This window comes from Phaethon aethereus (genome assembly GCF_964289735.1).
Source record: "Phaethon aethereus genome assembly, chromosome: 3".
NCBI classification, from domain to species: Eukaryota; Metazoa; Chordata; class Aves; order Phaethontiformes; family Phaethontidae; genus Phaethon; species Phaethon aethereus.
This window is the reverse complement of record NC_138576.1, coordinates 90,427,902-90,454,703: the sequence shown is the minus strand read 5'-3', so window position 1 is coordinate 90,454,703 and position 26,802 is coordinate 90,427,902. Positions and strand designations below refer to the sequence as shown.

The window sequence follows — 26,802 nt, the reverse complement described above, 5'->3', positions numbered from 1 at the left end:
CTATCACTTTTCCTCCGACATTTCAACTTACGGAAGGCTAATTCTAATCTTTGCTTGCATGCCTCTGCATTACAGTCTCAGTTTACTGAGTTCCAACTAACTGGCTTCGGGAACATCCTCTGCTAATACCCATTGCGCATTTTGTGCAGTTGAGTTTGCCGTCAGGAATGCACGAAGGGGACAGAACAAGTACAACTACGCAATGACGTTTGCAGGGAAACAGCGGAACTAAGGTCAAGCAGCTTTCTAGACTGTGAGAACAGGAAGCCATTCTGACACCAAAAACGTTAAGTTACAATTTCCTAAAATGACAGAAAAGACGTGAAGCATTTAAAATCTAATGGATTTAAATTTTAGGCAGTTCAAATACCGTATTATCATGTAGTGGTAATCCTTTACAAGGATAATGCACAGACACGTGACACGCAGTAGCAGCTTAATTCAGCTGGTGTTCTGATACTTCTCTCCGGTGAAATGATCCTTCATAAAATTTTACTTTTTTCTTTTAGGTTCTTTGTTTGTTTGTTTGCTTTTAAACACATTCAAAAGTATCCTTCCCTTCTAGGCATATTCATTACACCCAAAGCAATTTCTACACATTAGAATACATATGAGGTATTCCCACCTTTTTCTGAAAACGGGTTTCACACAAGGGAAACACACCAAATACTGCTTACGGTGGCCAACAAAACTCCTAACCAAGCTTCCTGACCACAATTCTGAAATTTGTCTTACTAACATGCAAAAGAAATCCCTGCTCAAATGCATCACAGGTCTCTAAACGATAGAGAGGTAGCAAAGGGTATTAAAAACGTTCTTGATTTACCAAGTTATTTCCAAACTGGAGCCATGATCAGAATATCCCATTTGAATGTAAGAGTCTACATCAGGCTTGCAAAGGAAACAGTCTACATGCTAGGCCAGCTTGCCAAGAAATTTATTTTAGCTACCACCCTGTGCAGAAGTGTTCTCTGCCCTACCACACTTCCACAAATCTGGTGACGAATCCAGGAGACAGGAAGATGAGGCCAGCAGGAAGACTGCTCTCCCTGTCCTACTACTTGCTCCACTGGGCAATGACTAGCTAGCTGATCCTTCAGCTTAGTTCCTGCCTGGGGGAAGATGGGCTGTGCACCACATAGGCTCCATCTCTCATGAAACTCTTCAGAGAGAAAGGGAGGTGCACTGCAGATGGGAAGCCTATGACAGAGGGGGGTGAAGTCACTCTGGGGGGAGAAAGCAGACAGAACGTCGTGGGTGTCATAAGACAAAGGTGATTAAGGTGTTGCAGCAACAAGAGGGCCGTCTAAGAGGAGAAAACTGGGCTACTGTAGCACAAGGCAAAGGCTACCGAGGTGAAGATCTGCTTTGAGAGGCTGCAGAAAAGCCTGCTGACGAAGGGGAAATGAGGGCAAGCAGTGATGAAACTGTCACGTAGAGCTGACAACAGGAGTTGTTTACCACAGCCCACTTCCTTGGAAGCAAATGATCCTGTTTAGTGCAGCAAGCTGATGTTTGCAATAGGTCGCATCCGAGTGAGACACCCCCCTCGTCAGCTACTGCACTGGACCTAACGCTTGAGAAAGTGATGGGGATCAAGGTCGTTCTGAGGGAAAGACGCTTTCTGCTGCGCATGACCAGCACGGACTGCACACTTCCTTGTGCCTATCTGTGGCGCAGGATTAATAGATGGGTCTCTAAAGACAGATCTGCTGGGGCTGTTGCCAGTCAGGCTCAAGATGGACGTATTTCCCCCTTGATTCCCTGATGTGCACTCACCTGACTCAAACTGGATGGCTCAACATCAACTAGTCTCGGAGACAGCAAGCCAGCTACAAGACACCTATTGTAGCTCTCATGAATGGCTTCTCTTATTGAAGGACCCTGTTTCTTTAAAAATTTCAAGGTCTGAAACATCAATCGAGCATTACAGATTAAGACAGCACTATTATTCAGTCACCGAGGTTCTGGGTAACCACTAAGAGCAATAATAGAAACGTTCAGGTAAACTGTCAGAAAGCTTGCATCAGTAATATGCTTTAGGTTTGCAATCTGAGTAAGTGTTACTATGTAGAGTCTTAACGCTGGCAGACAAACCGTTACAGATTCTTTAAAAAAATCCTGTACGACAAACTATCAGCCCTTGCAATGCTTAGTTAAGCATTGTTTAGCTTCTCTGTCAATATACAGGCCTTTCTGTTTCCATGAACGCTGACACAAAATACGTTCTATGTAAGCTAAAACTAACACACAACTTCAAATCACACTTTGGAAGATCCTTTCTATGCTTGTTTGTGCAGAAGCTGATGCATGTTGGAAATATTTAGTGAGCTCAAACTTAATGCAAAGTTCTTTGTCACAATCTGCGCAGTGGCTCCGAACTTATACTTCGGCCAAGTTTGGGAGAAAAAAACATTTCATTTCTTCTCCAACAGTTAAATAATTTTCCACTTTCTCCATTCTGTCCTCCTTTTTCAAGTTAACCGGGGATCAAAACCCTAACTCAGGACTATGCAGGCAGTTCCACTGAGGGGTAGTAAAGAAGTAACAGCTTTCCCCGACTTCCACAACATCTTTGTTCTTGCTCCTGGAGCTGCACTCTATTCCCTTCTAGACATTCAATCCCTGACCGTGCTTCAACAGGAGACAACGGTAGTTTTACAGCCCCAAGAGTGCACCTAAAACGTTACCCTTTGCATAAAACTGGCAGGACACAATTGCAATTATGCGCATGGATGGGCAGCACAAGCATAAAATGGTCTCTGACATTCAAAGCCGTGCAACAGAAAACTTAGACAAGGTACTTGACATTCTCAGTAAAGACACAGTAAAAGACCACCTCCTTCTGGAAGCCGGTGCAAGTCACATGAACAACTCCGCAGGTCAGCAAGCACATACCATCTGCAAAAGCAATTACAGAATCACAGAATCACTAAGGTTGGGAAGGACCTTCAAGATCATCAAGTCCAACCATTAATCTAGTGCCACCATGTCCCCTAAACCATGTCCTGAAGCACCACATCCACACGTTTTTTGAACACTTCCAGAGATGGTGACTCCACCACCTCCCTGGGCAGCCTGTTCCAATGCTTGACCACTCTCTCGGTGAAGAAATTTTTCCTAATATCCAATCTAAACCTCCCCTGGCACAACTTGAGGCCATTTCCTCTCGTCCTATCACTAGTTACTTGGGAGAAGAGACCAACACCCTCGTCGCCACAACCCCCTTTCAGGTAGTTGTAGATATTTCAAATGTATTCAGAAAGGACATTAACCTTCAGTACAAACCTGAGATGGTAAAAGACTGGCTAGGCAGCAGTGACTGGAAAAAGCCCCAGAGGTAGAACAGATCATGAGCTGCAGATGCATCAATAATGTGACACTTGCCATAAAATAAAGGCAAATGCTTGGGGCATGTATGAACAGGGGTAAATTCTGGCACATCACATAACCTTTTCAATCGATTTAGCACTGACAATGTGAATGTAGGGCCTAGCAGTGGACACTAGATTTCAAGAAAAATGTAAACCAGTTGGAGAGAGTTCAGAGGGGAACAGGAAAAATGTATGTATGAAGTGGCCTGTGAGGAAAGATCAAAAGAATTAGTGCTTTTTAATCTAGGGAAGACTGAGAAGATGCATGGATGTTTCCAGCTTTGCAGCATCTTTTTAATATACTCCTCAGTGACTGAATCTTTTACTAATGTCCTCTAGAAACATGAGAAATAGTATGAGGTTGAAACTACAGCACGTGGAGATCCAGCTTCTTGTCTCCAGCCATATGTATAATAAAATGCAGGAGGAGATTGCCTTGGGAACAGTGTGAAAGCATCTACCACTAGAGGTTTTCCAACAGGTTACACAGGCATCTGTCAGGAACAGTTTAGATATGGCAGATGCTCCTTGGGAGAAAGGGCGAGTGAGCAGGATTCATGAGGTTGCTTCCCACGTGACTTGCTGCAAGCCTCTGGAATCCAGGTGAGCAGACTGTCTGTGAAAAGCACAGAAAACATGACCATACCTCACCATGCCATGCAGTTGCAAATGCTCCTTGCCATTGTGGCTTTCCAGGGTCACCGCTTCTCCCCACCGCAACAGGGACTTCAAATTTTGCGTTGTTCTGCTTTTGTTGTTGAGCAAAACATAAATATTTGCTGTACTCGGGGGGAAAACAGAGTATTTCATTTTACTTCTAGGTAATTAAGGTTTTCTTCTTGATTAGTAACAGTACTCAGTTGATCTATACTCATCTGTGCTGAAATGCTTATGGCAGTAACTCAGCAATGAGCTGTGCTCATCAGGACAGATGTCTCCTGTGGAACCAGTAATGACGGCCTCTCTCTAGAAACGTTGTTGCTTAAGCTGCTAAGCTCCATAACCTCTTGGTATACTTCTGGTATCTTGAGATCTATCTTGGTATACTTTTATTTGTTCATGGAATGTCAAAAAACCCCTCAGCCGCCGAGAGACAGCACCCCTCCCTCCTTCCCAGCTGCCGGAACGAGAGCAAAGCTTATTCCTCCCCCGGCCGGGGCCGAGCCGCCGCTGCCAATGGCGACAGGCGGCAGCGGCTGAGGGCCTGCGCTGGGCGCGAGGTACAGCTGTGTGCCGCCAGGGCCCGGCAGGCCCACAGACCCGCGCGCCGCTCGGCACGGCACGCCCCCAACCGCCGCAACGGCCGTCACTGCCGCCGCGCGGGCGGGCTTCGCGCACCGCCCCTGCTGGCGAGGGGCCGGGCCTGGCCGGGGCCGCCTCGTACCGGCCGTTACCTGTCGCTAACCGCCAGTGCGGCGGTTCCTCTCCCATGGCGGGCGGCGGCGACGATACGGCCGGGGTGCCCGAGCGGCCCTATGAGCTGGTGGTGTTCGGGGCCTCGGGCTTCACCGGCCAATTCGTGGTGGAGGAGGTGGCGCGGGCGGCGGCCGGCGAGGAGCTGCGCGGCGCGCTGCGCTGGGCCGTGGCCGGGCGAAGCCGGGAGAAGCTGCAGGCGGTGCTGGAGCGGGCGGCTGCGAGGCTGGGTATGGGCCGCGGCTGGGGGCCGTGTGGCGCAGCGCCGCCGTCCGGGGACGGCGGGGCCCGCGCGGCCCCGGAGTCCCGGCGCTGTCCGTTGGGAGCCGCCCACGGGCGGGTGCGAGGGCAAGGGCTGAGGGGCGAACGGGGTAAGCCCCTCGGGTATCGGGGCTGCGCCGGGGAGGTGGCGGCTCGGCCCGGGAAGGGAAGAGACGCCTGCGGCGGGCGGTGTCGGTGACGGCGGTCTCCGGTGCGCAGGGAAGGAGGCGCTCGGGGCGGAGGTCGGCGTGCTGCTGTGTGATGTGGGCGACGCGGCCTCGCTGGCCGCCGTGGCGAGGCAGACGCGGCTGGTGCTGAACTGCGTGGGCCCGGTGAGTGTGGTGATCCGGGCGGTGCTCGCACGGCGTCCGCCGGGCGCGGCTCCCGGCAGAGCCCGGGGCGGTGTCTGCCCCTCGGCCGCCGCTCCTCGCCTGCGTGCGCGTGCGGGGGGGCTCCCAGCTCCTCAGGGCCGGCAGCGCTGCGACAGCTACCGGGCAACCTGCCGCTGGCTCCGGCATTTCAGGAGCCGTCCAGACGACACGCAGCTTTTTGAAGTGGAGCCAAAAGTACAGCCGTGTGCTGTAAACGCCTAAAGATTTCCCACCGCGATTTCTGGTGGTGTAATTCACGGACAATTCTCGCGGAAGTACTGCAGAGTGTTTTTTAAGCCTTTCACAGGCAGCATAAAAAACTGCTTGTAAGGTGGGGAGGAGGTTTGGGTTGGGCCAAAATGTTTTAAGTGGCGCTAGGGTTGAAAATAGAGCTGGGAAAAAAGCCCCTAGGCTTGCTCGTTTAAGCTCTTGGCCCCTTTAAAATTCCAGTGGCAATATTTCCAGCACATTTAGAGGGGATCAAAGTATGAGAGCTGGAAGTTGGATTATGATAACATCTTTGAAATTGAGTGTTTAAGTAGAGGCTATGCTGATAATATGAGAGCAAAAAGCAGAAATGGAGATTAGAAATACTAAATTGGCCTTTGTACTCTGATGAGGGAAATAGGGTGGAGTAGTCAGTGCACCAAACTCCATTAGCAGTGATGAAGTTCGTTAGGCTGTTGTGCTCTCTCCACCCGCCCAAAAAATGCAAGTACTATTCAATTTTTGTCCCACTTAGCAAAATCAATAGTCACCAAGGGTTTACTTGTATTATAGATACGTTAGATAAAGCACGTTGGGTGAGTTGTGGTGTGTGGATTTTGTTTCATTACGTGTGGTGGTCTTTCCTGCTATAGTATAGATTCTTTGGAGAGCCTGTGGTGGAAGCTTGTGTTGAAAATGGTGCAAGCTGCATTGACATCAGTGGAGAACCCCAGGTATGTGATGGCAGAAAAATGCTACCTTACCTCAAGGATCTATTAAAGGAGTATTTGTTCAGTATGTTTCATGTTTCTGCTAATGTTTTTGAACATGAAGACAAATTCTGCCTCCTGATCTATGATTTTCAGGTGCATTATTTGTTTTAAAGTGCATTAATGTGTATTAGTTGTATAGTTTTCTTACTTTGAGATGAGCCTCTCTCAGGTTCTCTCTGCAAATGCAAAATTTTTGGATTCTGATTCAAGTCTGGGTTGTGATTCTACATAGGAGTTTTGTGTAGATAGCATTTCTTTGCGCTGCTGTGGGGGTTTCATACCATAAAACGTGAATAATATGCGTCTGTCTTAAAGATGCTCGTAAGTGGTCTGAAATATGTATGGTGCTATGATATGAGAGTAAAGTGCTGATGGTTAATATTGGGTATGGCCAAATACAGAGTTATGCTTAAAATCTTTGTTCTGACTGTGTTTTAGTTTCTGGAAGGAATGTACCTGAAATACAACAAAAAAGCTGCGGAAAGGGGAGTATATATCATTGGAAGCTGTGGCTTTGACTCTATACCAGCCGATATGGGAGTACTGTACACCAGAGACAAGCTGAAAGGTGACTTAAATAAGTGTGACCTTATGCTGACAAAGAAATGCAGATTATGCTTTCACCTGGCTTTCTAAAGCAGCAATGCTGATGTGGAAGCTCCCTCAGTCTCTCTTTTTGCCTGCCTTTACCAGCTGACCAGTTTCAACCAAATCTGATAAATAAAAATTTAAATCATATTCCCATTATACTGGAGGAAATTGGTCACTAGGTAGAAGAGGGATTCAAGATAATATTGCTCACTAAGAGAACAGACCCTTCAGTTGTCAGCAGCGGGCTGTTCAGCTAGCGTGTGGCTGTCCCTACATAAGCCCCAGCACAGTGCTTCTTGTGCAGCAGGAATCCTGTAGGGAAGAGACACTGGGGACAAGGAAAGCTGTGGGAAAGAGATGGCAAATTAGTGGGTAATCAGGTTGCATAAGTTTTCACGTTCTACCACGAGCACCAAGAAGCTGTTGTGTTAATGTAAGTAGATAGACGATGCCTTGTAATGCCTTTTCTTTACGAGCAGCTAGACAGTAACTGAAAGAGGATAAATACGTTTTAGAAAAGATGCGAGATGATTTAATTCTATGCAAATAGTACTTGATCCTAAACTCCAATGAAGATACTTTGTTTATCAGGTCTCACTTTAAAGTGGAAGGGCCAGTAAGAGTATCCAAATGTTTTGCTTTTATGTACTATTAAAACTGTTATTAAGTGGGATTGCTTTATACTGGAGCATATCCTTAACTTTCAGTTTAAGAGGAGTCTGTCTGGATCTTATTGGAGGGAGAGGAGAGGCATGGAAATGAGTATCTGGTGGTTCATGGGGTTATAATTTGATGGCTGATACTTGTTTTGAATAAAGGTGTCTCTTATCTCTTCCTGTTTTGGTCACCTGTCTCTCCAGTTGTTTGTCATACTGAAATTTGCCCATACACGTACAGTTTTACGATCTCACAAGGAACTGAGCAAAGCAAAACAAAGCGGAATTTGGAGGAGTTGTTTTGTTTTGCTGTTCATCACAACTAAGCATTCTTTGCAAAACACAAGCTATGCTAAATTTAAATGTTTTAGGAAATCTTGTGTTTCTTTTTTTTTGCAGAGGAAAAAATGTAATGAGTAAAGATAATATTAGTGAGCCTTATTGATGTACTTTACATAAGAAATTTGATACTTGCTAGCTAAAATGGAACTTAACCTCAGTTTATTTTACTTTGAGATAAAGATGTGACTCGCATTTTCAACTCAAATAACTGCTATTTGAGTCTACCAGAGTGGCTTGGTGAACTCATGACCGTAATGAGTTGTATGACAAGTAATGTTTTCTTCTCCCTTAAAGGTACCTTAACTGCTGTCGAAAGTTTCCTTACGGTGAAATCTGGGCCTGAGGTTAGTTGGTTTATACCTTCTTGGAAACTCAAGAGGTATTTGTGATAACATCACCGTAGCCCATTAGAACAACTGTCATTACATTAATTCAGACCAAGTGCCAAGCTGGCAGTTCTTTGACGATAAGCCTCAGAATTTTATTCTTTAGGAGCTAATAAAAGTGTCCCAAGCAAACACCCTGTTGTAAGGTTCATTTGCATAGGCTGTCTATGTAAAGTTTTGTGTTAAGCTGTTTCAAGAAATACTTAGTTTTTGCAGAGATGTGTGAAGGATTCGTACACAAGTGAACTATAACAGATATGTAGTGTGTTGCCAGTAATGCTAGTGTTTGGCTGTTTGTTTTTTTGTTTGGAGGGGTTGTTGCAACATACTTTAATGCATGCAATCGTAATACATATATGTAATAATTGTAGTAATGTGTAATATATGTAATAATTCTGAGGTCAACGATGACACAAACCAAGCCAGTGTTGGTGCCCAATGCACTGGTTCTCCTGTCCTGTGCACCTATCTTGACAGATGGGGCCCAAGTTCTTGTGAACATCTGGAAGAGTGGAGGAGGCCCATGGAATGTGAGAATAATATCTACCTGTTGAAGGACAGGAGATAGAGTCACAGAAGTATTTGAAAGGTAGGCTTCATGATTTTCAGGAATGATAAATTCATTGAATTCTGTTCCTGTGCAGAGGCTTTTTTAAATTGTATCAGTAGCGCTTCTAAAAGCATTATAATTGTAGTCTGTGTGACTCAGGTCAGGTGAGCATAGTGTAGTAAACATTCTGGTAACTAATTCAGATGCTGCTCATTTGTATCTGGAGAGTTCTTTGATGCTTGGGTCTCTGGTGTGCAGAGTAAAGGCAATGTGAAGTGGTGGTGGGGAAAAGATGTTTAGTTTTTGTTTTCCATGGTTTCCTGAGAGGACACCAGCACCAACAATCTGTGTAACAGCTGTGCAGAATCACAGATACCAGTTAAGAGATGAAGGTGAGCTAGGGCTCTAAAGATATACTTGGGAACTACTAATGAGAAGGGCTTGCCATTGCTATTCCAGAATTCTAAAGTAAGGCCTCGGTTTCTCTTAAACCAAAGCACAAAGAGGAGGAAAGAAAGATCTCTGGAAAGAAGCCTCAAATCAGATACCAAAACACATCTTTCTTTAAAGTTTTCCAGTGTTGTTGACCCTGCTTGCTCCCTAGCCATTCTGTACTTCTATTGTCTTCTCATAATGAGTTATGAAGTGCAGCATTATTCAGAGAGTTGTTTAGAACTAAGACAATTGTTTAAGGCCCTATTTAAACAGCTATCTATCACATCAAACAATTGCATCCTGATTTAGGGGTGGATTAATTTTTACAAATTAATTGATGCCAACATTTTAATGTAAGTTCACGGAAAATATTTTTTTGCCTCAGGTGCAGTATGCTGCTTATGTGAACATAGGTGGTCTTGGCTCTGTTATCAAGCTGATGTTTGCTGGCATTGTATTTCTTCTTCTTGTGAAGTTTAGCTTTGGAAGAAAACGTCTAACAAAAGTAAGTGTTCAAAACACAAAAGAATTAATTGTCTGTAGATCTTTTTTTTCCCTCTAGTTTACTGTTGGTTGTTTTTTTTTTGTTTGTTTTATTTTTTCGTCCTGTCCCCGCCCCCGCTATATTGTACCTGGAATTCTTCTCTGCTGGACGCTTCACAAAGAAAGGACCAACACAGAAACAGGTAACCGACCGTTTTCCATCACAAGTATTGAATGAACTTGTTACGGTAATGGTGGAATAGTAATCTAGAGTCAACTGCTTAGTCTCAGAGAAATAATTTCTAAATGCACACTGTGTGTGCCTGTTCAGATAGCTTTGAATATTTAAATAATCATGCCTTCTGCTACCAGACATCAAAGCATGTGGAACTCATATGAGAAAAAGTGGATCATGTTGCCGGATCTGATGTACTTAACACGCGTGGCTCACAGCACTCAACATGTCAGAGTTGATGACAGAGGGAGACTGAGTAGCAAAAACCCAGGACTGAAAGCACTGAGAGAATAAATGGACTTTAGAACAGTAACAGTTCCAACAAAGCAAAAGTGATTAAAAACTTAGATGAGATTGAACCTTTTAAGCAATAACTCTAATTACTCCCATGTTTAGATGGATCGTGGTATTTGGCATAACAGATACCTGTATTTACTACTTGTGCTTGCCTGATATGAGTTACTGTTTTGGTGACCACACTTGTCTTGTCCACTACAGATGGAGGGAACCTCTTTTACAATGACTTTTTTTGGCAAGGGTTACAGTGAGGGGCAAGATCCCCAGAATGGCAAACCAAATGTAAAGATCTGCACTGAAGTGAAAGGACCAGGTATGCATGTTAGTAGCAGCTAACTGCTTTTGCCTCATGTTCCCTAACTCCAAAATAGGTTTGTGGTTCCGCTGCTGTTCCTTTCACCCTCAAGGAGCTCTTGCAACATGGAAGAGTCAACAGCCTTTACATAGTATTACTTTGGATACTACTGTTCATTGTGACCTGTTTTTTGAAATAGCCAATTCATTCCTTTGAAGCGAGATGACGCCTGAAGTAAAGTTTGAAGACAGCAAGAATGTATATTCAGAAAGGAGTTTAATGAGGCATAGCTTCTTTAAACAGAGATGTAACTGAATGCAAGTCTCGCAGCAAAAGTCTGAATTTAAGCACAGGATGGGGAAAGCTCTTTCTGTAATGGAGAGCCCTCTGGCACCATGAGGTGATCGCTAATGGTTGTTGAGTTATAGGACTGTATTTGAAGCAGTATTTTTCCAGATTAGATCTCAAGGACTTCACCAGCTGCTTGGGATGATTAGCAGGTAAGAAAGATGTTCTTAAATGGGGAAGGCCGTTTCATTGCCAGAGAGATTATTTTTCAGCCTGCTGTAGGTAAGAGCAAGACTATGTTCTACATTTCAGTATGCTGTATGGTGTTTGGGTTTTTTTTTGTCAGAGCCTGGCTATGTTGCTACACCAGTTGCAATGGTTCAAGCAGCTGTATCTCTTCTCATAAACATACTTTAATGCATGTAATCGTAATACATATATGTAATAATTGTAGTAATGTGTAATTGTTGGGATCACTCTGCACGGCTTGACCTTAAGGAGAAGGAGCTGTGGCGTTGAGCTGCACGGCTCGACCTTAAGGAGAAGGAGCTGCAGCATTGAGAAGCTGGTAAACAGCTGGATATCTGCACAGCTCGGCCTTGACAAGAGGGAACTGTGGTAAACAGCTAAGCAGAAGCAAGAAAAACAGGGACACCTGCAAGCAGCAATCCTGACTGTGTGAGGGGCGCGTGGACAGTGCGTGATCAGATGCTTGTAACCAATGGGGGGTGATGTCTGGCACGTGGACTGTATGTTAACCTATAAAAGCTGTGTACTTGGCTAAAATAAAGGAGAATGACCATACCCACATTGGGACTCATCATTACTCCGGGATTGCCTCCCACTCTGGCATCTGGTAGCAGAGGATGGTTACGTGCTACAATTCGTGACTGCGGTAAGCGCAGCGAGAGAAGGGGAGTGGGAAACAAGCGACTGGGAGAGGTACTGTAATCCTCAAGCGTGGGGACAGATACGGAGCAGTCTAGCTAACTGCCTCCCAGAGGGTGAGCTGCCATCATGGAGAGTGAGGCAGCTGCTTCGTTGCTCGCAGGCATACTCTCTAAGAGAGAAATCGAGACAACGGGATTAAATTAGGAGAGGGTGAGCTGCCATCATGGAGAGTGAGGCAGCTGCTACGTTGCTCGCGAGTATATTCTCTAAGAGAGGGATCGAGACAATGGTGAAACGGCTTACTAAGCTGATTAAATTAGGACACTGCTTGGGACATTTTAAGGACGCTCGCACATTGTTTTCAATAACGGAGTGGCGAGAGTTAGGAGAACAAATGTGGCAGAAACTTATTGAAGGAGATGAAAAGCTGGAAAAGGAAATAAAGTCTGTGAGAGAACTGTGGAGAGACATGACAGAAACTGTAAAGGCTATGAAAGCGGAACGAGAAGTTGCGTGTGCGGCTGCTCAGATGCTAACTCCAGATCTGATGCCAGAGAAAGCGAAAAACGGGGAAGCCAAGGCGGGGCCGATTGCGCGGTTCTTTGGGCTACCTGCTGTGAAAGGGATGACGGGGTCTACGTGTAAGACTGTAGCTGAGTTGCGTGATAAAGTTGAGCAGGATTCGGGGACGAAAGAGCCAGATAATCTATGCTCTCCGCTTTCGTCAAGAATGTCGCCTTCTCCAGAAAAAGCGGAAGTCATCGGGGTTCGAGCAAGACAGCAGAGACAGCAAAGGGGGTGCGGAAGCCAGCCATAGCAGGCACTGCCCCGGTGCCTGGAAGTCACTCGCGCAACCGAGGAAACTGTTGGAATCTCGCCCTGATCAGGTGAGCGGCTGGGGAGGAGATGGGGTCCACGCTAACAAAAGAGGAAGAAGCAGTGGTTAAGCTCCTCCAACATATCTTCTCCAAGAGAGGTGAACAGTATGAGGAAGCCGGCCTAAAAAGATTATTGGTATGGGCGCGGCAAAAAGGACTAATTCCCTCAGTAAGTGAGGCTTTTGAGATCTGATCTGGGAAGGAATTGGCGCAGCACTGTGGGAGGAAGTCAGCACAGGCAACAAAGACAGTGTAAAGTTTCTGACACTCTGGAGGTTGATCCTAGAGACATTAAAAGAACTAAAGGCAGAATGCATCGCATGAAGAAGGGGTGATGGTCAGACTCCTGCCACATCTGCTCTCTAAGAGAGGACTGAAATATGATGAATATACACTTAGAAGGTTTCTAATTTGGTGCCAAAAAGGGTACCCCCCATAATCTGTCTGTGGCGTTTAAGGCAGAGACGTGGGAGGAGATAGGAAAAATGTTATAGGAACATATTGGAAACGGAGATAAAACCGCTGCGGAGTTAGTGACAGCATGGAAGTTGATATTAACCACATTAAAAGCCTTAAAGGCAGAGAGAAAAGCTGCAGCTGATATGGAGGAGGCTGTTAAACCGCCTTCAACCAATCCCTTTTTAACAGAGTCAGAGGGTCCAGGACCTTCAGTGACTCCGACTGCACCTCCTGAGGTGCCAGATGCACCAGGTGAACCGGCTGCATTAGGTAAGTCAGAGAAACAGATCTACGATGACGTATGTGAGGGCAAGACGGGACAACGTTGCCCAGAACAATGTACTCAAGGTTCCCCTGTGTGCCCGTGTGAAAGATCAACGGGGCGAGTCTCGAAAGGAGATGGGCAAGCAGCGGAGCTAGGAACAATGTGGCGATGGCTATTCGAGACTGTTTTGAAGAGCCAGGGGCTAGCAGCAGACTCTGCAACAGCTTTTGAGTTACCTACCTGGGAGAAAGCAGGGAAATTGGTGTTTGAGGCAGCCTCTAAAGGGGATCATACGGCTATGAAAGTGTTAACAACCTGGCGATTAGTCAGAAACTCTATAAAGGCGATAAAATCAGAGCGGACAGCGGTGGCAGCAGCTGCCGCTGCCACAGCCCTGGGAGAGAAGGGAGGCCGAGCTGGGGATGATAAGAACGAGTGACCCCCACCCGCCCCCCCCTGCTAACGCAACCAACGGAGATGACGAGTCCTCCTTGGCCCCCGCCTCCTGACCGGGAACATGAGCGCTGGTCGCCCGTGGCGCAACAGGAGGGGGCTGCCTGGGGTGATCCTTCCCCCAAGTCAAGATACGACCCTGCCCAACATTGGTGAGGCATGAGACAAGAGGCCTTGGCAGAGGGGGAGGGAATGGAGCGAAGTGGCTACCGGCCAGGTCGGTACGGCCGGCAGTAAGACCAGAAGATCCTGTCACACATCCCACGGACGCAGTCAACTCCAACGTACCGCCAGCTGACGCTTTCACTCTTTTGTATGCAAAATGATGGCTCGTTGACCGTCTCAGCGGCACTCCCTGGACATTCAAGAACAAGAACTTCAACATGCCATATTTGTAAAATGGTGTTGTGGGTTCATTCTATGTCGTTGTAATTATTGTCACAAACGTATCATTTCTTTTGCAGGGAATCAAAGAGTATATTTCAATTGCTTTTTTACCATTCCCTTAGCAGCTGAGGATGCAGAGAAGTTTGCCTTTACGGTACCACCAGTAAATAAAGGAGAGCCAGCAAAGAGGTATCATTGGGTAGTATTACCACAAGGAATGAAAAATTCACCTACGATGTGTCAGACATTTGTGGCATGGGCTCTAGAGCCGGTGCGGAAAAAGTATCCAGATTTAATAATGTATCATTATATGGATGATATATTAATAGCAGGGACACAATTGAATGCAGACCACATTTTACAGCACTTAGAGCACTATTTAGGAAAACGGGGTTTAAAAATAGCACCGAAAAAAAAAAATTCAAAAGAAGGGACCATGGCAATATTTGGGCTGGTTTATTAGCAGGGGAGTGGTCTGCCCACAAAAAATAAAGATTAATTCGAAAACAGAAAATCTTTCTGATGTCCAAAAATTAATGGGGGATATACAGTGGGTTTGCAATATTTGCGGAATTACTAATGATGATCTGAGGCTGTTGATGCCGCTCCTGGGGTCTTCAGTGGAGGCTCCAGAGCGACGTCAACTGCACGAGGATCGACACCAAGCTTTGCAGAAGATTACTGAGAAGATAGCAACAGCCTATGCTCACAGATGTTCACCTACTGAGAGTATCTCGCTTATGATAGTTAATTTAGGAGGGCAACAGCAACATCCACTAGGATTGATCGTGCAGTTAGGAAATACGGCAAACAGTTTCAAAGTATTGGAATGGGTTTTTCTCTCCTATCAACCCAGAAAAACAGGGGTCACCAGATATGAATTATTTGCACAACTCATTATTAAGGGAAGACAAAGAATTGTAGAAATATCTGGATTAGAACCTGTAATAATTTATGTTCCTATATCTCAAAAGTACTTAGATTGGTTGTTGGCCAGTTCTCCGGAGTTTCAGATCGCAATTTTTTAAGACGCATTACAAATAGCTATCCGTCCGATGGATTATTGTCACTGTTGGCTAATCAACAGTTTGAAGAAATGCCTATGCGATCAGAGACCCCAGTGAACGGGATGACAGTCTTTACCGACGCAGGACGCAAATCCCATAGAGCGGCTGCCACTTGGCAGGAAAATGACAAAGGGAAACATCAACTGTTACCTGGGGTGTGTGGACATTCTTTACAAACTATGGAACTTCGGGCAGTCCTTTGGGTATTTGAAAAATGGTCTCAAGAGGCTGTTAATGTTGTCTCGGATTCTCAATAGACACCTTTTCGCATGCCATTTGGGCTACCGCACAAGGCGGAGAAACAGCGCGACATGTTATCAAGCAAATGCATGCTGCTATTATGCCCTTAGGAGTTCCTTTACAGTTAAAAACGGATAATGGGCCTGCGTATGTGTCTCGAAAATTTTCCCACTTCTGTCAGCTTTGGGGCATTCGACATATTACAGGGATTCCTCATTCCCCTACAGGGCAAGCTATCGTGGAGCGGGCACATCAAACATTGAAAGCGCTTTTACAAAAACAAAAAGGGGAAAGCGTGCTGGACACGACAGAATGACTTGCAAAGGCGGTGTATGTGTTAAATTATTTGTGTTTTACGGGAGACAGGGAAGACCCTCCAATGGTGATTCATAATTCAAGTCTACGATCTGGGGTGTCCCAGACTGGGGAAAGAATTTTAGTACAGTATAAAGATGTGGTCACTGGAGAATGGAAAGGACCTGCAGAGTTAAAAATGACTGGTCGAGGCTATGCTTGTATTCTTACAGATAGCGGAGTGAGATGGGTTCCAAGTCGATGGCTTCGACCATGCCGAGCGCACCTCTCTCCACAAGCAGAAGAAAGTTGTTCGTGAGTCTGATAGTCACGTGTTTGATATGCCAGGTTCAGGCATGGTTTTCCGTTCAACCAAGAAAAAATATCTGGGTTACACTAGCTAATCAAACGGGCCAAGGCCACCTTTGCTTATCTATATCCACTGCTGAGAATCCGTTTACAACATGCTTGGTTGGTCTGCCCTTAGGGGACTATGATTCGGCAATGGTAGTAAAGAAGACCGCCCCTGATCTAGCCTTGTTTTTAAAAATAACAAACACCTCTGCAGTTATGGATAAGTGGGATAGATGGATGGCACATGGACCACAGGAGTTGTTGGAACTGCAGGAGTTGGATATTTTAGGATGCATTACAGCCCCTACCTGTTTATATTTTAATTGGTGTAATTATACGAGCAACATCTCGTGCTCTACTATTGTCCCAATAAGACTCCCTAAAGGAATATTTTTGATTTGTGGTGATCGTGCATGGCAAGGTGTTCCCTCCTGTTTGAGAGGTGGTCCTTGCACATTGGGGCGCCTGACATTGCTAACTCCCAACACTTCTATGATATTGAACCTTACCCGACGGCATAGAATAAGACAACAGATTTGAAAATATCAGGAAGGGCGCAATGACCAATTGGATTTTTGGACTGCGGACAAAACCATACTAGCCTCTTTCCTTGCCCCTGGGGTCGCTGCTGCCCAAGGCTTAACCACTTTAAATAAATTGGGATGTTGGCTAGCGAAACAAATCAATGCTACTTCTGCAGCACTCAGTGCTTTGTTTATGGAAACTGACTCAATAAGGCATGTAACATTGCAAAATAGGGCAGCTATTGACTTCCTACTTTTGGCCCAAGGGCACAGGTGTGAGGAGTTTGATGGCATGTGTTGTATGAATTTAACAGATACATCACAGTCGGTAACTCAACAATTGCGAAAACTGAAGGACTTAACGGACAGGTTACAGGCAAGTTCACTAGGCCCCGAATCATGGCTGTCAAGTTTGGGCCTAAGCGGATGGTTACTTAGTAAAAGGGGCAGTTGTTATAGTACTTGTTATCTTAAAACTAATGCTTATTGTACTGTTTTTATTGCATTCTCTACAAGGAATGGTTCAAAAGGTAGTAAAGAATGCTTGGCTAGCTAATAACTCAAATGAGTATCTTACACACCCAATGAATGAGCTTTGTTAGATAAACACGCTCAAAACAAAAAGGGGGAGAGGCTACCACATTACCCTAAGAACATTCGAATAAGGCCTTATATGTGTTAAATTATTTGTGGAAGGAGAAAGGACCTTTTCAACTGCTAACCTGGGGACGAGGTTATGCTTGTGTCATTACAGACTCTGGAAATCATTGGGTACCCGCAAAATGGTTAAAACCATGGGTAGAACAGTCACCATCGTCATCGTTGGACACATCTTGACACTATCAGGTGTCATCGCAATCTGGATGCCATCTCAGCCAAAAGAAAATGTATGGGTAAATCACACTGAAATTAGCGATATCATTAGAGAAACATGGAAAGCTTTTAGGGCAAAGCGCTCTATAACTACAAATCCTTTAGTAAGATACAATATTGGTTTTCATAGTTTTGTACAAGTGCTTTTTCCATCGCTAGGTAGGAGTAGTTTCTATCGCTAGGAGTAGTACAACTAGAATTGTTTGCCTTGTAATATTCTGCTATTAATTTAAGCACAGTTGATATGTGACTGGGTGCATACGCCATAGGCTCCCTGTGTTAAAAGGTGACAACTGAGGTGAGTTCCGACACTCGCTGGCCACGTGTGTTGAAACTCATTCCTCTACAAATGTGTAATACCGGGATTTCCCAAAGGGCAGTGGGCCGGTGTACGGCTCGGCCTTGACAAGAGGGAACTGTGGTAAACAGCTAAGCAGAAGCAAGAAAAACAGGGACACCTGCAAGCAGCAATCCTGACTGTGTGAGGGGCGCGTGGACAGTCCGTGATCAGATGCTTGTAACCAATGGGGGGCGATGTCTGGCGCGTGGACAGTATGTTAACCTATAAAAGCTGTGTACTTTGCTAAAATAAAGGAGAATGACCATACCCACATTGGGACTCATCATTACTCCGGGTCGCCTTCCACTCCGGCATGTAATATATGTAATAATTCTGAGGTCAACGATGACACAAACCAAGCCAGTGTTGGTGCCCAATGCACTGGTTCTCCTGTCCTGTGCACCTATCTTGACAGATGGGGCCCAAGTTCTGGTGAACATCTGGAAGAGTGGAGGAGGCCCATGGAATGTGAGAATAATATCTACCTGTTGAAGGACAGGAGATAGTAGTTAATGAGAATGTATAAATCTGTATGTAGGGTATAAAGATGGTTTAAATATGTAGTGTTAAGTGTTGGTAAGAAGGGATTTCAGTAACGATAATTAAATACAATGGGATGGTTAGAAGATGCATATATATATATACACACACATATATGTATGCGCATATATGTGTGTATTTAAATTATGTGGGACCTGAGCATGATGCTAATTGTACGGAGTATGGGTTGGAGATTGTATTGGGACTGGCTGAGATGGAGTTAATTTTCCGCATAGGAGCCCTCCTAGTGCTGTGGTTTTTATTGGTAGCTAGAACAGTGTTGATAACACACCAGTGGTTTGTCTACTGCTGGACAGTGCTCACACAGTATCAAGGCTGCCTCTCCAACACTTCCCCCACTTCACCCAGTAGGCTGGAGGTAGGCAAGGTCCTGGGAGGGAACACAGCCAGGACAGCTGACCCAAACTGACTAAAGGGATAGACCATACCATATGACATCAGCTCAGCAATAAAAGCTGAGAGAAAGGAGGAGGGTTGGGGGCATTCATTACTGCGACATTTGTCTTTCGCCCCAACTGCTATGTGTACTGAAGCCCTGCTTCCTGGGAAGGGGCTGGGCATCACCTGCTGATGGGAAGTAGAGAATAAATGTTTTGTTTTCCTTTGCTTCTGCGTGCAGCCTTTGCTTTTACTTTATTAAACTGCATTTATCATGACCCCCAAGGGGTTTTTTTCCATCTTACTTTCTCCCCTCCCCATGTCCTGTTGAGGAGGGGAGAGAGCGAGCAGCTTGTCGGGCACCCGGTGTTCAGCCAAAGTCAACCAACCACATTTCAATGTACTTCAATGCATGTAATCATACTACATATATGTGATAATTCTAGGGTCATTACTAAAATCATACATGAAACCTTTAGATACTGAATTTCATGGTATGTCCCCAGGGTTCTTGTGTACATGATGGGACCTGGAAGTCAGCTGTTTATGGCCTTGCAGATCAAGACAACCTGAGGAAGCTTCGCAAAAAGATAGGATATGCCCCTGTTCCAGTAGTTGGTGCAAAACTTGAAAGAAGGTCTAAGAAGCATAAGATACGAAACATGCTGTGTTCTAACAGTTCCAGTATTTATTATATAGGTGGTTAACATATTATTAAATACTAAAAAGATGCAGTTAGGACTTCGGTATAATAGGAACACATAATTTCTCATCTAGTAGAATTGAAGGTAAATTCAGTTTTACTGACTTGTTCGTATTTTACTAAAAACAGAACATGTCCCAGCATTTACTGGGTCTCAACGTTAGCTTGTTCTAAAAGACTTTTATTGACACGGCAAACTTTTGAGTTTGATTTCAGAAGTGATCAGTAGAACGGAAAAAAGAAATGTGAGAAGAATATAATTTTGATTATCAAATTCATCCTTGCTATAGCACATGGAATTTTGAGTTGGAATGGTTTGCTCTCGGTGAAAAAAGATGTCATAAAAATGCTTGAGAAAAAGCCAGTATTGGTAGGCTGCTATGAACAATTTCTTTGTTTGCTTGAACATTTGAACATTTTTTCTGAATTTTCTGGGGTTTTTTTTTCCTCATTTGCAGGGGACTTGTGTTTTACAACCGGGAATTCAAAGAGTACTCTGTTCCATTCATGGGATCTGACATTTCCGTTGTGAAATGGTCTCAGCGTTATTTGCACACAGAGTTGCAGGAAACACCTGTAAGTTACTGTTAGTAGTATGCTATGTCTTTATTACAAGTTTCAGTGAATATTTCCTTTATGTAATAACCGTTCTTGTTGCAGATCTGTGTAGCAGGATTTCTGTAGTTAGGTCAATAGTAATGAAGTGCAATGTGCTTTTGCTTCTGTAAAGAAGGAAGCTTGTTCTGTTGATCACCTTTGGAAGCTGCTTGACCTGATGTGGTCCAGGTTTTCCTGGGTGCACTGGCCTGTTTAATACTACTTGATACTCTGCCTGATGAGCTTGCTTATTGCTGCTAGCATCATAGTTATGAGAGTCTCTTGTAGGGTTCTCATGTTGTCTGATTTCTGGGTATGATTTGTAGGGACTGGAAGCCTTGAGTCACAGAAGTATTTGAAAGGTAGGCTTCATGATTTTCAGGAATGATAAATTCATTGAATTCTGTTCCTGTGCAGAGGCTTTTTTAAATTGTATCAGTAGCGCTTCTAAAAGCATTATAATTGTAGTCTGTGTGACTCAGGTCAGGTGAGCATAGTGTAGTAAACATTCTGGTAACTAATTCAGATGCTGCTCATTTGTATCTGGAGAGTTCTTTGATGCTTGGGTCTCTGGTGTGCAGAGTAAAGGCAATGTGAAGTGGTGGTGGGGAAAAGATGTTTAGTTTTTGTTTTCCATGGTTTCCTGAGAGGACACCAGCACCAACAATCTGTGTAACAGCTGTGCAGAATCACAGATACCAGTTAAGAGATGAAGGTGAGCTAGGGCTCTAAAGATATACTTGGGAACTACTAATGAGAAGGGCTTGCCATTGCTATTCCAGAATTCTAAAGTAAGGCCTCGGTTTCTCTTAAACCAAAGCACAAAGAGGAGGAAAGAAAGATCTCTGGAAAGAAGCCTCAAATCAGATACCAAAACACATCTTTCTTTAAAGTTTTCCAGTGTTGTTGACCCTGCTTGCTCCCTAGCCATTCTGTACTTCTATTGTCTTCTCATAATGAGTTATGAAGTGCAGCATTATTCAGAGAGTTGTTTAGAACTAAGACAATTGTTTAAGGCCCTATTTAAACAGCTATCTATCACATCAAACAATTGCATCCTGATTTAGGGGTGGATTAATTTTTACAAATTAATTGATGCCAACATTTTAATGTAAGTTCACGGAAAATATTTTTTTGCCTCAGGTGCAGTATGCTGCTTATGTGAACATAGGTGGTCTTGGCTCTGTTATCAAGCTGATGTTTGCTGGCATTGTATTTCTTCTTCTTGTGAAGTTTAGCTTTGGAAGAAAACGTCTAACAAAAGTAAGTGTTCAAAACACAAAAGAATTAATTGTCTGTAGATCTTTTTTTTCCCTCTAGTTTACTGTTGGTTGTTTTTTTTTTGTTTGTTTTATTTTTTCGTCCTGTCCCCGCCCCCGCTATATTGTACCTGGAATTCTTCTCTGCTGGACGCTTCACAAAGAAAGGACCAACACAGAAACAGGTAACCGACCGTTTTCCATCACAAGTATTGAATGAACTTGTTATGGTAATGGTGGAATAGTAATCTAGAGTCAACTGCTTAGTCTCAGAGAAATAATTTCTAAATGCACACTGTGTGTGCCTGTTCAGATAGCTTTGAATATTTAAATAATCATGCCTTCTGCTACCAGACATCAAAGCATGTGGAACTCATATGAGAAAAAGTGGATCATGTTGCCGGATCTGATGTACTTAACACGCGTGGCTCACAGCACTCAACATGTCAGAGTTGATGACAGAGGGAGACTGAGTAGCAAAAACCCAGGACTGAAAGCACTGAGAGAATAAATGGACTTTAGAACAGTAACAGTTCCAACAAAGCAAAAGTGATTAAAAACTTAGATGAGATTGAACCTTTTAAGCAATAACTCTAATTACTCCCATGTTTAGATGGATCGTGGTATTTGGCATAACAGATACCTGTATTTACTACTTGTGCTTGCCTGATATGAGTTACTGTTTTGGTGACCACACTTGTCTTGTCCACTACAGATGGAGGGAACCTCTTTTACAATGACTTTTTTTGGCAAGGGTTACAGTGAGGGGCAAGATCCCCAGAATGGCAAACCAAATGTAAAGATCTGCACTGAAGTGAAAGGACCAGGTATGCATGTTAGTAGCAGCTAACTGCTTTTGCCTCATGTTCCCTAACTCCAAAATAGGTTTGTGGTTCCGCTGCTGTTCCTTTCACCCTCAAGGAGCTCTTGCAACATGGAAGAGTCAACAGCCTTTACATAGTATTACTTTGGATACTACTGTTCATTGTGACCTGTTTTTTGAAATAGCCAATTCATTCCTTTGAAGCGAGATGACGCCTGAAGTAAAGTTTGAAGACAGCAAGAATGTATATTCAGAAAGGAGTTTAATGAGGCATAGCTTCTTTAAACAGAGATGTAACTGAATGCAAGTCTCGCAGCAAAAGTCTGAATTTAAGCACAGGATGGGGAAAGCTCTTTCTGTAATGGAGAGCCCTCTGGCACCATGAGGTGATCGCTAATGGTTGTTGAGTTATAGGACTGTATTTGAAGCAGTATTTTTCCAGATTAGATCTCAAGGACTTCACCAGCTGCTTGGGATGATTAGCAGGTAAGAAAGATGTTCTTAAATGGGGAAGGCCGTTTCATTGCCAGAGAGATTATTTTTCAGCCTGCTGTAGGTAAGAGCAAGACTATGTTCTACATTTCAGTATGCTGTATGGTGTTTGGGTTTTTTTTTGTCAGAGCCTGGCTATGTTGCTACACCAGTTGCAATGGTTCAAGCAGCTGTATCTCTTCTGGAAGATGCAACTTGTCTGCCTGAACAGTAAGTACTTTCCCATGCAGAACAGCTTGACCTGCCTTAAATTTAGCTACTGTGGGCATATGTTTCTCTTTGAAAATACAGGTCTCATAACCCTGTAGATTTCTGTATTACCTCACCCAAATGGCTGTGCAAGCGACATACTTCACCACAAGCTGCTGTAAAAGCCACTTACTCTTCATCTGCCTTTCCATTTGAAAGGATGTAGTCATAGGTTTTTAGTAATGCTTTTGCAGAATCTATCACATCAGTGTCTGTATTTTCAGTTAATGGAATGATTTCTATTGAGTTTGCTGGATGCAGGAATGATCCTCTAAATATGACCAGCCTGCCAAATTCCTCATACACTCTCCTGTGGGACAAAGTGGCTTTTTCTTTGTTAGGCACAGAAACACATCTTTGACTTCAGAAAAAGGTGTCTTGCAGTCACTGTACCACTAACGTTTTTCTCTTTTTTGCTTTTCATTAACAGGGGTGGCGTATATTCTCCAGGAGCTGCCTTTGCTAAAACAAAACTGATTGATCGCCTCAACAAATGTGGTGTTGAGTTCTCTGTTATTAGCAAGCCTGAAGTCTGAAGTCAAAACATAACTGTATGAACTAACACCTTTCCTGGGTCTAACTTCAATAAAACTCATTTGGCTGTAAAAGCTTAATCATAAAATAGTTTCACTGTGCTATTGTTTACAGCAGAAACAGAAGAAAAAATGAGTTAAAAAGTATAATATTACTTGCTATAGTGAGCTAACCCATGAAGGCTGTTGAGTTTTAATTCACGGGCATATTAAATAAGTGACTTACTGGGTACTAGTTGTAAAATGTTGAATCTCTTTCATCTAAGTTTTAAGTTACTATTTAATGGCACCAGTGTGGCATCTGCTTCACAAGTAACCACAGCTTTCTGGTTCTGCTCCATTCCCCAGCTATTAAAAGCAGGCAGGCCCTGGATAACAAGTGCCTTAGCAGGTGAAACCACTAGTTACTCCTTGTGCTTGTTTGGGATAGGTGCTGTTAGTCTGTGGTGGTCTTACTTCATTCTTGCAAAGCTTTAGTGCCCATAGTGAAATAAAAGAGTAGTTGTTCTTTGTCAGTTTATGGAATAGTTATTTTTTCTTCTTTTTTTCCTGTGTTACTATAAAGATCAGCTGATGCCATACAGTTGTCTCAAGGTATGTTCGCTTTCATCCTTACTGGTTTGCCTGTAGTGAGCTGTACTAAAAAAGGAGAGAAGAGAAAGTACAAAGAGTAGGTTTGTCAATATGACCATGAGCCGCAGTGTGATGGTTCCTCTCCACATGGCAGGCAGTGGGGCCAGGGCACCCAAGTGCCCCTATGAGCTGAGCTGGTGGTGTTCAGGGCCTCATGCCTCACCATCTAGTTTCTGGTGGAGGAGGTGGCATGGGCGGTGGCTGGTGGGGAGCTGTGTGGTGCGCTACGCTGGGCCAGGGCCAGATGGAGCTGGGAGAAGCTGCAGGCGGTGCTGGAATGGTGGCCGAGATGTTTCTAAAGCTCTGGAAATTATTCGGAGAGATAAAAAGCTCTCCATCTCCCTCAGGAAAATACACCTGTTCAAAGATGCTGGAGTACACAGTTAATTCACCTGAGACAAAGAAGAACCTATGGGAGTTTTATCTTAGTTAGGAGTGCAACATCTGGTGCACAGCACAAACAATCTCAGCATTCAGGAAAACAAATTTTGCTTCATACTACTGCCAAGTGTTCTGTAAAGAAGCTGGCTTTTACCTAAAACAGGTCCTTACAGCAACATTTCTCTATGTTTAGATAAAGTGTTAGAAATATGCAGAAAACTCTTTCAGAAGAAATGGGGTTTGTATCCCTAATGTAGAGAGGGGTATAGATTTTGTGCCAGCCACGTTTCTGTTCTGGACAGATAGAACTGTAGAATCATTAGGGTTGGAAAAGACTTGTAAGATCATAAAGTCCAACCGTCAACCCAGCACCACCATGCCCACTCAACCATGTCCTGAAGTGCCATGTCTACACGTTTTTTGAACAATTCCAGTGAAGGTGACTCCACCACCTCCCTGGGCAGCCTGTTCCGATGCTTGCTCACTCTGTAAAGAAATTTTTCTGAATACGTAGTCTAAACCTCCACTGGCGCAACTTGAGGCCCTTTCCTCTCGTCCTATCACTAGTTACTTGGGAGGAGAGACCAACACCCACGTCGCCAAAACCCCCTTTCAGCTGGTTGTAGAGAGTGGTAAGCTCTCCCTTCAGCTGCCTCGCCTCTGACCGTTTGCCGAGAGAGCGTCGAGCCAGGAGGGGGACTGCCCCCTGCACGCGCTGCCTGGACCAACTGCCGCGCCACGCCCTTGTCAGGCGCCACGTCCTGTTTCTCTACCTGATCGCTCGCGCTCCCTGAGGGCTTCTCTGGTACGTGAGGGACTTTGGCCGCCGTCGCTCCTGTCCCCGCCACGCGGAGCCAGAGCGGCAGTTCGTCAGGAGCCCGCTCCGCCGGCTCCGGGGGCGGGGACTCCCTCTCTCTCCCCCTGACCTGCCGGCTTCGCGGTTTTGCCGCTTTAGGAAGGGTTCCCCGGCGCGATCCTTCGCCTCGGTGGCCTCACTGAAATGGCGGGTGCGCTGCGTTTTGAACTGCCGCCGTCGCTCTTGTCACCGACCACGCAGAGCCAGAGCGGCCGCTCGCCAGGAGCCTGCTCTGCCGGCTCGCGGGGCGGCGGCAGGGGGTTGGGGGTGGGGGGGCCTGGGGCACCCCCTCCCTCCTTGCGTTTTCGCCTTCGCGATTTTGCCGCTTCAGGACAGGAAGGGTCCCCCGGCGGGATCCTCCGCACCGGAGCACTTCGCCTCGGTGGCTTCAGATGTAGGATCTTAGCTGTTGGGGGTTGTTGGAATAGGGAGCTGAAATCCTTTCTGCCTTTCGTCTTCTGCCGCCGATTTGTGCTTCTAAGAGAGCTTGTGGGGCATCCACACAAACTCTGCAAGGCAACCTGTAGGCTGCACTTGAGTGAAATAAGCCTCATTGATTGATTGATTATCAAAGACCGTCTCTGTTATGCTAGTAGCTTTTTAGAGTAAAACTCGGGGTTGGGGGAAGTTTGTCTGCCTCAGTGGGAAAGAAATGACTCAGTAATCTAGTCACTAGATCACCTGCTAACTCACTCACTAAATCCTCTTTCTTGCAGGAGTAAAATACAGCTAAGTGACAATTCACTGAACGTGACTGCTAAGGTGCAGAAAGTGTCTTTTCCATCTGCTGCTCCTCCAAGGCCTGTGAGTTGCTTCCTGTTTTCCTGGGGAAAATGTCACTGAAGCAGTTGTTAATAGTAATTCAAAAAATTCCATGACTATCATCTTTACCTGTTATTCAACAAAGTGGGTGCTGTTTTTCTGAAAAGAACTTAGCTGTTCTTCCTGTTCTTCTTCTCGGGCTTCTTCCCACTCTCTGTCCCGTTTCCTTTGAAAACATGATCTGAATTGATCTGAATAGTGTCACATGATGTTGTACCTTCTCTGATCACTGAGGAACGCTCCCCTGAAGTCCCTTTAGCTTCCACATCGGGCTGAAGGAAAGAACAATGCCTGTCAGCTGCAGCCTTTCCCAGCGAGGTCGTGAGCCTCTGCGCGCAAGAGGGAGTAAAAAGTTGACCGGCTGTGTTTTGGGTGCTGTCCTTTCTACAAGTGAAGGGGTTTTTCTCAGTCCTTGCAAAGTGAGCATGTAGTTTCACACGTGTATGAGGTAGCACAACGGCTTACTGCCTCAAGATGGGGACGGACGAATTCCCTCTCCTGCTTCCCATTGCATTGTCCTGCCTCTTTCATCG

At 44.9% G+C, this 26,802-nt stretch overlaps 1 protein-coding gene across 1 annotated transcript; it reads left to right on the top strand.

The window, feature by feature from the left end:
• The first annotated feature begins 4,033 nt into the window (after window positions 1-4,033).
• On the top strand, window positions 4,034-26,075 carry LOC309403913 (saccharopine dehydrogenase-like oxidoreductase). The gene is made up of 12 exons (XM_081998207.1): window positions 4,034-5,017; window positions 5,268-5,380; window positions 6,280-6,360; window positions 6,838-6,967; window positions 8,283-8,332; window positions 19,428-19,558; window positions 20,083-20,200; window positions 21,365-21,484; window positions 21,609-21,665; window positions 22,196-22,307; window positions 22,924-23,005; window positions 23,475-26,075. The coding sequence occupies exons 1-12, from the start codon at window positions 4,804-4,806 to the stop codon at window positions 23,578-23,580; spliced, it is 1,314 nt and encodes a 437-aa protein (XP_081854333.1). The 5' UTR covers window positions 4,034-4,803; the 3' UTR covers window positions 23,581-26,075.
• Window positions 26,076-26,802: the final 727 nt, after the last annotated feature.